We start from the raw sequence: 13,870 nt of genomic DNA, 5'->3' as shown, positions 1-13,870 counted from the left end.
CCTGTTAAGTCTCGAAATCTCATAATTTGATCAGAAAATTTTGCACTGCACGGATTTGCTACTATTTATATAACTTCGCCGTCTATTTTAGTCAAAAAGATTTATTGCCTGAGACTGTAAGGTGTGTCAGCACTACCTTATTTCTATAATTACACCGAAACAATGAAAGCGCAAGCAGTATACAGCTCTTTGCTCTTTCAGCTAGTCATTTTTCAAGCAAAGGATTGTCATTTATCTAAAAAGGTCGAGAAAAAAAAAAAAATAAAATAAAATAAAATAAACTGCTCTGTTTGGATAAGCATTTCACTATTTGGAGCAACGTGCTGACAAACTCAGAGGTCAGAGTAAATCTCATCACTATAGCAGAAGAGAATGTTTTTTTATGCAGTACGAACTAACACTGGCTAAAGTACTGACGCTGATAGCTTTATCTTGAATTCAATCACCAACTTCACCTCTAAGGCGATTACAACGCATTGTTAAAGAGTAATACAGTTCCAAAATTCACATCACGTGGTACGAAAGAGGAATTAATTTACATGTTTCGTAATTTTGCAAAGTGAATTTTAAGTTGCTTTCATTTGGGTTTAATAGGATATGACACTGTTAAAGCTTTTGTACTAAACAGAAGATTTATGCACGTACGTAAGAAAAGCGCCATCTATTGATGTTTCCAGAAAGCTTTTAATGTGTTTAAACATTTACAAACTTTCTATGCGCCTATCTTTGACATGAATAAATTTTAGGTTATATGATTAAAATTACATAACCCAAAATTTAAATTGGATTTTGGGTTATATATTAAGAAGAATGCTGGATTAAGGAATGCGTTGAAAGCGCGATTACCAAGGCGCCAAATTGCATATGCATCGAATTAATTTCAATACCATGTTATAATTTGGTAAATACATATTTTTATCACATTTTACTTACGTTCTGGCATTTATGTTTTAAGTTTTACTAATGAAATGTTATTTAATTTACATATTTCTTTGTGTCTTGTTGTCATGTAGTTCGCTCATTCCAGAATTTGTGCAGATTTGAGAGATAAGCAAGTAGAGGAATTACGAATAGCTGAGTATACAACTCCTCCCTGCCGCCCAAAATGGTTAGCGTCGCTGAATGCCTTGCCGAAGGGTCCCGGGTTCGATTTCCGGAGAAGGCATGCATGTTTGAAAATGCATAGCGTCGGTATGGCATAACGGCACACTAACTATGCGACGAGCCGAAAGTCCTCTCGTGTGGTTTGGTGGAAGGGAGAGGGGTGGGAGACAATCGGATCCGTCCACCCAGGGTGCTCCATCAAAATTTGGGTCGGAACTGTGAGCTAAATCGCACTGTCACCTGAAAGTTGCTTAAGGAGACTCATAGACCTTACAACCCATAAGATTTTCGAATATGTGACTGTTGCAAGAATTTGGGTAACTTATTTATTTTAAAAGCAATTGCTTCCTACTTTTTACAGGTAATTACGTAAAACTACGCTGCTTTCTGTAATAGTAATTGGAAAGTTTGTGTTGCCACAAATATTTTTATAATTTAATTCGCTTTGGGACAAAAGTTGATGTATAAGCTCCTTGCCCGACGCTGAAGAAAGCACGCAATTGTATGTGACGTCATTGTATGTCGAGCATGGACCTTATAAGAGATAGACTAACTCAGTGGGCCGCGCGTCACCGACATGTCGGCAAGAAAGTGTAGGGACGATCTGGTTTACTTTAACACTGAAACCTATGGCGTTTGTATCACATAACTCTTTTAATTATTAAATGTAATACGTTGTATAGTGATGAGATTATGAAAGCCACAGTTTTTCCAAAATAGGATTTAAAATATCTCATTAAAGCACTTTTTACTGCATTTCGCGCAATTGTTTCACGCATAATTCTTATACAAACATCTTTACTTTGGTAAACTCTAAGCACACAAATTAAGAACTTAATTTTGCGTACAAATAACGTAAAATTAAATAAGATTGATAGTACGTGATGCTTTGAAATAAATAAGGTAAAATTAAATAATATCTGATAATTTTTTTTAAATTTAATGACCATTTTCAAAACTATAATAACATTACAAAACAATCAATTATTTTATTATATCATCATTAACTTATTAACATTAAAGTGGAATATTTATTTTAGTAATTTATAAAATTCGGAGCATAAAATTTTCTGATGTAATGAAGAGGGGAAAAAGGTAAAATAAAATCTAGGAGCACTCATATTTTATTTTACACCCAAAAGTAAGCTTTTTTTAACGTTTGACCTATATTTATTGAATATCATGTTCTTCGCCCGTAAACCACAAACATTTGAAAACAGCATATCTTTCGAATTTTCGCACTGGAGATAAAACTGTTATTTTCCGTACAGTGCTCGCTCTGATCTCGTTGAGTTTGTTAATCAAAAATTCGTTAAAGTTTTACAAAAAGGTTAAAACAAATTCGAAATTCGGCCGTCCAAATGCCCATGTTTCGGTGGAGGATTACATTATTCAAAATTTGATGGCTCTAGACACTGTCGTTTTTGTCACTGTGCGAGAAACATACATGTATTCATGCATATTCTTCATTATTTAATTTCTTTAAATATAATACAGGGTGATAATATTTGGTAACAACAATTTGCAAGGAGACACGGACATTTATAGTAAAACAGCGTAAAATGCCGCTTCGAAACCAACAGTCTTTCTAGGCTACCAGTAAAAAAAAAAAAAAAAAAAAAAAAAAAAAAATCTGAAATGTTTCAGATTTTAAATTACGTCCAAAGGGGCGTTTTTTAACATTTTGTGTGTTACCTTTCTTTATTAAATATCATGTTCCTCGCACTTAAACCATAAGATCCAGTGCAACAGCAATATCGCAAAATAGTTTTAAAACGAGCATATCTTTAGAATTTCCGATACAGAGACTCACGCGCTGGAGATAAAAATGTTTTTTCTGCACAACTTTGCTCGCTTTGAAATCCTTGAGTTTGTTAATCAAAAATTCGTCAAAGTTTTAAAAAATAGGAAATCGATCATAAAACAAATTTCAAATTTCAAATTTGGTCTTCCACATGCTCATATTCGTTGGAGGATTATGTACCGTTGTTTTATCACAATACGAGAAATATACATACATTTATGCAGATTTTTCATTATTTAATTTCTTCAAATATAATGCAGGACTCTAACATTTTGTGGCAACAGTTTGAAAAGTGAACCGACATTTATGAGTCCGACGCAAAATGCCAAAACGAAACTAATAGTCCTTCGGGATTCAAATCCCTTTGGACTAAAAAATTATGCAGAACTAAAAATAAATTTTAAAAAATAATCACTATAAAATACAAGCAAAATTTATTATTACGGCTAAATGCAATTTTAATATTAGAATTTAAATGTATAAAAATTTTTAAGGAGTCAAAAGTCTTTATCACTATGAATTATTATTATATATAATTGAAATAAAATTCCTTTATAGAAATTGTGCTATAATATTGGTCTATAATTTAAAAAAAGAAGCACTGTTTAGAATTTTAAACACAACTTTCAAAAATTCGTTTTTAAATATTTTAGTTTTTTTACTTATTTACACCAATAAAAAGCATAAAAATTGCGAGAGAAAATTGCTTGTTTGAAATTTTCTATTAGTTCAGATTTAAAATATTATTTTCTAAAAGTAGTAGTTACAAATTTCCTTACAGCATAGGAAAAGCGAAAAAATATCCAGGCCTGAAAGCATGCAATAGCTTTTTTTATAATTATTTGGAACGTTAATTATGCTTGGTAAATATGCTAAATTTTTAAAAATCAATCTCTTTCAAAAATAAAAATATGTAGAAATTCTAATTTGTGAAATGAGCGCTACAACCAGCTTTTTCTTGTTAATTATACACGCTGCAATAGGCAACCACAGTTAAATTTCTGCAAGTCGTCCCTACTCCTTCGGATGCGATCAAAGTGACAGCCGGGAACGCCTCAGACGAGGGATTGGATTGGATTGGATTATTGGATTGGAAACCCATTTGGGTTAGTCTATTTCTTATAAGGTCCATGATGTCGAGACATTTTGGTTAACGTCAGCATTTGAAATAAATAGCTGCTGTTGGCATCTTTTTAGCTTCAGGTTAAGATAACTGACACAGTATGTTACTGCCACATTAATTCTTTTATTGAATATATAGAAAAAGTTGGTATATTACATTAAATTTAAGTCATGACGTATTAGCCTGATGTGTTAAAAGATTTTGTTTCCTGTGTAGAGACATTAGGTATTTTTTTTTTTTTTTGGAAGCAGGCAAGATGAAAAATATGCAACGCTTTCACTGGGAATTGAACCCCGGACCTCTCACTTGCGCGCCGAGCGTGCAGACCACCACACTACGAAGGCGGGAGAAATACCTTATACCTGATCTGGCAACAAAAAATTATTTACGAATTGGTTGTCGCTTGGAAAGAACGAACCGGTTTCATTCACATTGAAATGTTCTTATACATTTCCTTTTCAGGTGTACATGGAACTTATAAATTTTGCTTTGCCCGTCACCCGCTCATCTTCTCCGCTAGTATTAGGGATAATTTCTGCAAAATATTGAAATCATTAAGTTTGTTCCTAAAACCTTTCCCATACAAAACCTACACAATTACTGAAAGAAAAAAAAAAAAAAAAAAAACTAACTGAAACTGGTTAAAACCGAGAAATTCTATCTACAGTTTTCTAATCCTCAAAATTCTCCATCAGATACCATTATCAGCACTCCATTGTTCATTGTAATCCCAAGTTAAAGGTTAAACGTTTTGACAACGAAACAATTTTCAAAGTAATTGACATGATACGTGGACGACTACTATGCGAATTAACATATGTCAATAACCCCAAATGCATTCTTGTTCTGCTGCTGCTGCTTTGTGCGATGGCCAGAAAGGTTGATGATGTGCAGGAGATAGGGTTTTGTAAGGAAAGATAAGAACTCTTCACCCGGATTTGCGGTTCTGGTGACGCATGAAAGGTGTTCAGCCACTGCCATTACCCCTCCCGTGAACTTGGGGTCACATGTCATCTGACGGTCCACCGAGGTATAATTTAAGTTCTTTTGTACAGTAAACAGCTTTGATAAATGTTCAACGAAATACGAAGTTAAATAATAAAAGAAAAGTTTTCTCAAGTGTTCTGTAAATATAGAACTTCTTTCCCTGTGTACCCTTTGATAAAGATCTCAGATTTTGTCACCAGAATGGATGTCTACTCGCTATGATAAAAATGCAACTGGTTTTATTGCGCAGTTTGTTCTGGATCATAACCCTTGGATATTTCTGTAATTTATTGTCCATCTGTCTATGTATTTATGGCCCATGTAACATTCGGGCGCCATTTCAAGTTATAGTATCCATTAAATATGATGGACAGCAACAGCATGCTAGAAATCTCGCGCATTAAGTGGTGATATTTTGTCCTCAAGAACTTCCCTTAAAGAGTTAAAAATCGTGAATTGCTGTAATAAAAATAGCAATTCCAACATTTTATTATCAAGTATTCCTCAGAATAATGCTAAAGTGCAAAATCTAGCGAAAAAGATGTAATTCGCTCCTGCCCCCTAAGAATAATCTGCCTTTCAGAATGGTGTAAAATAGATATAAATTTAGCATCAATATAATAAATTTGTAATAGCCATATAAAAGGCACTTATTTTGGGGGTCTACAGTGTTTGTTGAATAAGGTATCGAATACTCTTTTACGAAGTTTGATACTAGTGAAAGTAATAGGTTGAAATATATTACCAGATCGCTCGAGCGAACGTTATTATAATAAATTATCTACCCTTAACCAAAGAATCTCTAAGGAGAAGAATGAAAGCTTCCATAGACGCAATGTAAACCTGTTTAGCCTCTGCGCCGCTGTACCGAAGAGCCACGGCTATACAGTGAAACACCAGCGCAGGGTGAAATTTAAACAGCGCAGTTCGAGGAGATAGTAAATTTTTTACTTTGAAATAACTCAAAATGTTTTATTTTCATACATTTCTGGAGTTTTATGAGCAAAAGGATGTTAGTTGGAATTTTGGAGCGAATTATAGAAATCCTGTCCAATTTTTACTTTCAATTTAAACAGCGAGCCGTACGAAGACAAAATTTAAATGAAATAAATTTCTTAATTCTTTTCTTCTGTAAACTTAAAAAGGGGGGAAAACACATGCCATACAAAGCGTAATAAATTTTTATGGATCCATAGTTAAAATTTTACAGTGAAATTTTAAAAGCAAAATTTGCAATAACTAACTTAAACAGAAAAAATATTTAAAGACAATTAAAGGCACCCCTAAATAAACTGAAAACACTGAAATACATTATAATTATCCGACAACAACTTTAAAAACAAATTACCATGAAAACGTTTAGACAATTATTTGGAATGACCATTGTGAAAACCAAGAGCAAAGTTTTCACCCAATAGCCAAAACCATTTCACTTACAGCATTACATTTAAAAAGTCTTTAAAAGAATTTCACATAGCTAAAACCAAGTACCTCTGACTACAACAACAAAGAACGTTTTCGAACAACGTGGTAAAAGATTGCTAACATGGCCGACGGCATGCTGCATTCTTTGATGCTGCTTTGTTGCCTCCTGATGTTATTTCGCACATGCGCAGTGAGGTACGGAGGGTGAATAGCTTTGGAATGGTTTGCCCCTTTAAAGTAAGCTTCAGGGATATACATAATGTGTCTCTTCGGTCTGACGGAGCCACATTTGCCCCGGGAAACCTTTACTTCTTCTCCTTAGAGATTCTTTGCCTTAACCCTCTCGTGGTGACCACCTCTCTAAGATGAACACAGTAACAGGTATTCCTGAGAATGTAAATAAATATCAATACTGAATATCACTTTTTTCAGCTGATCACCACCACAGGAGACCAGAACTATGTAGAACCGAAGAGGATCGTCTTAGAAAGCGTTCACTGTATTTATCTACAGTCTACATTCCGATTAATAACATCAGTTACAGTTGAAAACGTAAACTGGAAGAAAGAATAACTTAATAGAAAGCATAATAAATAGCTTTATATGATGCCGCCCAACCGGAATTAGTGACTCTGTCTGGCATACCGGGTTCGATTCCCGGCAAAGGCGTGGATGTTTGAAGATGTATGGTGTCTTTGCGACATGGGGGCACTCTAAATATATGGCGATGCGAAAGGCCTCTTGTGTGGTTGCGTGGTAGGGAAGAGGGGTGGGAGATTCTCGGACCAACCCCCTCTGCAGTGTAACGGGATGCTTTCCAACAAAATTGAGGTGGAAATATAAGTCCAACCTCCTTGAGGCTCTGGCAACCATTCTTCCATGAAATACATGGACAAGGCAACGACGGCAACAACAATCAACCTAGAATTAACCTAAATTATCAATCGACCTCTCGGAAGAAATTCAAAATTACTTCAAAGTGTTGAAGCAAGCAAAGAAGCAATTTTTGAAATTAAATGATGCAAATTTTGAAATTTAAGCCTTGGTCATATTATAGTCAAACTTTCTGCGTTTTATTTTTTTATAACAAGTTTAAAAATTTTCTAAGCGTAACTAGAGGGACCGGAAGAAAGTGTAAAAAGTTATATTGTAGAGTCATTAGGTTAATTGGAAGCAGAAAAGTTGAAAAATATGCAACCGCCTTCGCCGGGAATCGAACCACGGACCTCTGGAATACCGGCCCAGCGTGCTGAACCACTACACCACGAAGGCACGCTGGAAAGCGGGAGAAATACCTTATATGCTCCCCTTTTTAAAGGGCGACTAGGGTTTTAGGGGACCTAGTCGCCAAATCCTAGGTGTGGAGAATCATCATCCACAACCCTTTTAGTTCGGGGGCCAGTTGTAGAGTCATTAGTTTAATTGGAAGCAGAAAAGGTGAAAAATATTCAACCGCCTACGCCAGGAATCGAACCACGGACCTTTGGAATACCAGCCCAGCGTGCTAAACCACTACACCACGAAGGAAATACCTGAAACTGTAATATTCTGTAAAGCAGGAGAAATATCTTATAAGCTTTCGTAGTTTTTACAAAACTGATTTTTTTTTTTTAATTTAAAAAGGCCCAACGCTTGAATCTTTGCATCATTTAAAATAATTTTGTAACTAGAAGTATATGCCTACAACCAACGGTTACTAAAGTAAAGTATGGGTAAGAGTTTTTGTGGGCACGAGAAATAATAGCATAACAGCGAAAGTAATCTTTTCATGTTAATAATCCTTTGCCAGTTTAGATCGTAAAGCATTTTCAATTTTGGCAATAGTTAGTCACACCCACTCATTCAATAAGAAACGGAAGCATATTTAGATTGCTGACTTAACAAATGAGAAGGAAAGAATTTACGTGTATATTTTGAGTTGACTGCTCGTTTTGTTTAAATGATATATAGAGTTCTGGCAATAATTTATTTTCTTTATTCTTGTTTATGATTCCAAAATGATCTCTCATTGTGTACCTTGGCTCCTTTTCTTCCAAGATACATCCAACCCCAAATAGGATCTATCAGAAGCTGACAGAAATTTCCGTGTGTAACGAACTGGAACACGTGTCCTTCTGTGCGGAATTTTCCGCCCATAACACTTTGCAGGAATAAATATTTCGGATAACGCATGACTTGTTGAGCAAAGCTTAGCTTAACTGCCTCAAAAAATAAATAATAAATACGGAAAGGATGGAAATTGGAAGCGAGTAAGTAAACTAATTTAAAGTTATTTTGCCTATAAGTAAAACGCGCTCTAATTAGGTTATAAATGTTAACTTTCAATTATTCTAACTTTCGAATTGTATTTTAATATGATGTAGGAATATCTCTTTAGCGTATTCTCATTGCAGATGCAGGATTAGAATAAGTTATATAAATTTACGTGCTCTTAAGCTGCTTGGGCTCAAAGCGATAACTTGCTTAAGAAGGGGCGTCGGAGATTATGAGTAGTACATTTTAAGCTTGTACGTAGTGAAACGTACAAGCTTAAAATGAATAAGCATTACATTTTCTCTCATCTTTCTGTACAGGAGTAGTAAACTATAATTTAAATCCCCAATGCAAATATTGCAGCAATTTTCGTTAGATAAAAAGAAAAAAAATCTTTTAACAGAATGAATAAGTTTTAAACTATTGTTACAAATTCTGTACATATACGAATAATTTTAGTGAAATTATATATGAACTTGTTGTATTTTTCTGCATAGTGCAACAGGAAAATCTAGAGGAGCGAAACTTGCTGGAAAAATAAGAATTAAGAGAATTAAAAATAAGGATTAAGTCTATTTAACATTGAGTTAGTTGCTATTTCGCTAATTTACGATATATCGCCAAGCTGGCAACCGTTTTGGCGACTAATTTTGTAGCAAAATTTCAGAAATCGCCAATAATCCCTGTATCAAATCCTCAAACTCGAGAAACCGCCGAACTTGGCGACCATTTTGGCGATATTATGGTCCAATCTCTGTATCATCGTAATAAGTATTGTAACTGAATTCATATGCAGCGGTAACTTAACAGTATTATATTTCGTTCATATTATAACTCAGAATGCACAAAATTTATATCATTTAAAGAATAGAATTATCTAATTGTTGTCACATGTTCTATTCAAATACTATAATAAAGGTAGAACGATGTATAAAAGAAATTAAGCGAACAAAACAAAAAAGAAACAGTTTTTCACAGACGACTGAGTATTTCTCATTCAATTAATTCAGTTCTCACTTCGCGAGAAGGCAAAAATACATAAAAACTCAAAATATTTGTATTAAAAATTACGAAGTAAATCTTAAACACATATTTCCTCGAAAAAATTCCAGAAAGGATTAAGCATGATTTAATTCGCAATAATAAATGAAGGCGTTATCTTTGTTGTTGCGAAGCTAAGTTTCTCTAGATTGGCAACAAATCCACTAGTGTCTTGTTTCAAATGCAAACATCAATGGCCGCCATTAAAAAAGGCGGACGCCACGAAAAATTCTCTTCAGAATTAATTTTAAAGCAGTTTTATAATTTTTTTGAAGGAAAAGAGTATTTTATTCTGTCCTTACGTACGGATATCACGCGAAAACATCGTTAAATTGCATTCGATAGCGGTCAAAATGGATATTTTCGTTGAAATATGCTGCCTGAAACTTTTCGCGATTACAATACTTCCTTTTTACTTCGTACAAGAAGTAAAAATGCCCAATTGAACGTAATATAAAATATGAAAGCTTTCAAATTTTATTTATTGTTTGTTTTGTGTTAAATTTCATAATGTCACCTGACTTGATTTAACTAATGATCTAATATCCGGAAAAATCCCAAATACATGATCCCTGAGGTCCCAACGTGTCCGGATTTCGGACTTCGTATTGTATTTTGACCTTATTGTATTGTATTTTGACTTTACTTCATTTTACAAAATCCCCCGATAATACTTAAGTAGTATTAACCGAATTGTTGATCACAATAACCGATCTATTTTTAACAAACGGGCGGGACTTCGATTACAATATCCGAATGATAACATTAACCGCGCGCACAGTAAGCGGCGTTTATAGAGTTTATGGCACTTACAAGAACAAAAACACACTACCTTTAGTTTTTACTACATATTTCACGTTACTCAATTACAGGTCGTTATAGCTTTAACGACAATCATAACTTTACTTTGATTCAAGCTTATAGACATATATTACGGTGGGCAAACAAGTTTCGGTCGTAAAAGAATGAGAAAACACTTTTGAAACAATTCTATTGGAGCACTCACCGTGTAACCTCCACAAAATAGTTCATTATCATTGTAGTTCGGTTTCGTTTTGAAACCAAACCGCCACATGCTTGATCTTGAAGGTGGTTCCACCAGGCGGCCATGTCCGGAAACAGGGCATGTGAGATGAAGAAGGACGAAAAAGCTGGCAAAAAGGGTGTAGAGTAATTGCGTTGAAGTCATCGTCCACTTTGAAGAAATTGGCTGTAGCATTATGCTTTTATGTTTTCAATAAATAACCTAAAAAGAGAACAAAAAATGAAAATATTGTAAATGAACTTTTTTTACATGAAACTTCGCAATACAATACTTAAATAACATCTGAAGGATTAGCAATAATTCATATGTGCTTAATTGTAATGTCATTTACATTTTCTTTTTTTGAATGGTGGAAAAACTTTCCTTACAGTACTTGGTACTTTTCCGTTTCGCCGGCGCAAATCTCGCCAAGCAGACTTTGTTGGCGACAGCATACAGTATACACATAAAAAAATTTTAGTTCTAAGAATTTTTTATTTAGAAGGCATAAATATATTAATATGATTTAAAATTTTGCAAAAAGCCAATAAATTTGTAAAAAGATTAATATGATTTAAAATTTTGCAAAAAGCCAATAAATTTGTAAAAAGATTAATATGATTTAAAATTTTTTAAAAAGCCAATAAATAAAGACAATAAATTTGTAAAAAGATCTTAATTTAAGAATTTACTATGCTTTCATGGTTCAATCGCCGGTTCGTATCCCGTGACCGAAAGTGACCTCATCTTACGTAAAATACGCTACAAAAGTCTAATTCTCTGAAATTATCTACATTAGTTTCAAGTTAAATCTTAATTTGGAATACAAGTTTAAATGAAAGAATTATTTCAATTCTTACGAATAGCTTACTCAGAAATTATGTAAAACCGCAGTGCATTACTTCGCTAGTGCATTCTCATTAGAATTGATGAATTTAACCCTACTTTTGCCTTTTCTATATTTTCGCCTTCGGGTGAGCGGTGCGACTGCATCCTAATTGATTTAATCACCGCGAATGGCCTTAGGGCATAAAATTGAACTGTCTAGTAAAAATTCTATGCAATTGTATGCAAATATTGAAAGAAACAACCAATCTGATAAGAAATGGCCGCGACTGGTTTTGAAAATGAAGCGTAAAAGGTTACCAGCGAAGATTCTTTTTGGAATCAGTTGTACCATTATTGGCGACTTTATCGTTTGCGCCGGCAAAACGGAAAAGTACCCAGTACTTTTACTACAATTTCATCAATAAGAAGAATTTAATTTGTATTTTTTGCTATTTAAAAAATTTTCGTTTTGTGCGTATTTGCATAATTTTTCTCAAATTAACCATATTTTCGATTATAATTTGAATCTTCATAATTTTCGTGAAAGATTATTCCATAATCTTATGGCTATCTCAGTCTTAAATATTACGACATACAGTAAACACACAGTTTCAATAATTACTTGAATCTTTGACGTAAACAAAACACCTGGCTTTAAGTCTCTTCATTATTTTTTATTAATAAATAAGAAAGAAATATATTCATAAGAAATACCAAATAAATTTTATATAATATAAATCTTATATTACATAAAATTAATCTGGTATAATTTTGGTTCCTCATATAAACAAGACAGTCTGTCATTTATAGGCATTTCATTTTAAAGGGGAAGAAAAAATGCAAAAATTTGTCACGCGGTCGCCTGGTAAGTAATAAAAACTCTATTGTTATTGCTGTGACTATCTCACTAGTCTGACGGTAACATCAGAACAAGCCCACTAAATTCATCACGGCAAGGACAGCAAGATGGCGCCTGTCATTGGCTTGACTTCCCAGTTTAGATGGGGGCGGGTACGAGGGTCTTCCACTTCTCTAACCTTACCATCAACCTCTTGAGAAGACTTTTGGCTCGACATGTATTTAGAATGCCCCCATGCCATAAAGACACTATACGTTTAGAATCGTCCACGCGTTCTCTGGGACACGGACCCGGGCCGTTCAGTTCGGCAGTAGGTTCCAGTAACCACTATACCGTTTGAGCGGAAATGAAAATTCTCATTTATAATATCAATTTCGGTGCTATAAATTAATATTACAGCACAAAGTCCGTAATCCGGACTCGTCGGAACTTCGGCGATTCCGGATTAGGGGTTTTTCCGGATTATAGATCATCAATTTCTGGTGAGATGGCATGCAGAAATTATACAATTACAAATATGAAACCGTAATTTATGAAATAAAGAGCAATTATGATCTAACGGGTTTCAAAATTTACAAAAAAAAAAGCTTAATATTTATTTGTTTACTTTATTAAACATTTCTTTCAATGTAAGTTGTTTAAGTTGCTTCGTTTTTTTTGTGCTAATACTTTCTCTTTAAAAACAGACATCCTTTCTCGTTCAGTTATAAAGTTCCACTGTTCAAGTCCTGTAATTGCTGTGTCGAGAATACCGACTAACTTGTCAATCGAAATTTTTCCTTTCTAATAGCCTCTCTGTCACTTCACTATCGAAAGCGCGCATGGGTAAACGCTTTACGCGCATGCGTAGCAGACGCGCGCATTAAACGCGCATGCGTAAACGAATTACGCGCATTCGTAAGTTTATGGCATTGAGGTCCGGATTATAGATCATTCCGGATAATGGACGTCCGGATTACGGACTTTGCACTGTTACATATTTCAAGGCAAGTAATATCTGCCAGAAACGAATATAGCTATACAATCAGTGGACATTTTTTAAAATTCTTTTCATTTTCTAGCTTCATCCAGAAAAGTCAAGAATCCAGTTTAACTTGCCTGAAATTATATATTTATAAAACTAATTTATATATAAATTGAAACCTTAAAAAAATGAACTAAAGGGGAGAAAAAGCGTTTTTTAAATAACTTTAAATAAAAATTATTAAATTATTAGGTTATTTCATGAAATAATTCGCATCAGTATTATCTAACAACGCAAAAAAAATATTTAGGGAGATCTGCTAAGAAGCTTCGCCCCGATAGCCCTATTTTGTAAATCGGTTCTTGCGTCGAAATGGGTACCACTAATGGACGTCTGCTGGTTAAGACCTCGGAATATTTGCAATTCGATACAAGTTCGAATGTATACGAACCCTGCTG

At 34.1% G+C, this 13,870-nt stretch overlaps 1 protein-coding gene across 6 annotated transcripts in view; it reads right to left on the bottom strand.

Annotated features, from left to right (window-relative positions):
* The window catches only part of LOC118201084 (uncharacterized), a 358,982-nt gene that overhangs the window by 31,621 nt on the left and 313,491 nt on the right, over positions 1 to 13,870 (bottom strand). For all 6 annotated transcript variants that reach the window (XM_085822792.1, XM_085822789.1, XM_085822791.1 and 3 more), the window contains one exon: positions 10,744 to 10,983. In XM_085822792.1, the coding sequence (XP_085678918.1) occupies positions 10,744 to 10,956 (213 nt within the window). In that variant the 5' untranslated portion in view covers positions 10,957 to 10,983. The remainder of the gene's footprint in view (positions 1 to 10,743; positions 10,984 to 13,870) is intronic.

The sequence above is a fragment of the Stegodyphus dumicola genome, chromosome 8, assembly GCF_044657685.1.
Source record: "Stegodyphus dumicola isolate Sdum_Otavi_A_Nest chromosome 8, ASM4465768v1".
NCBI classification, from domain to species: domain Eukaryota; kingdom Metazoa; phylum Arthropoda; class Arachnida; order Araneae; family Eresidae; genus Stegodyphus; species Stegodyphus dumicola.
This window is presented reverse-complemented; position numbering and strand designations above follow the sequence as displayed.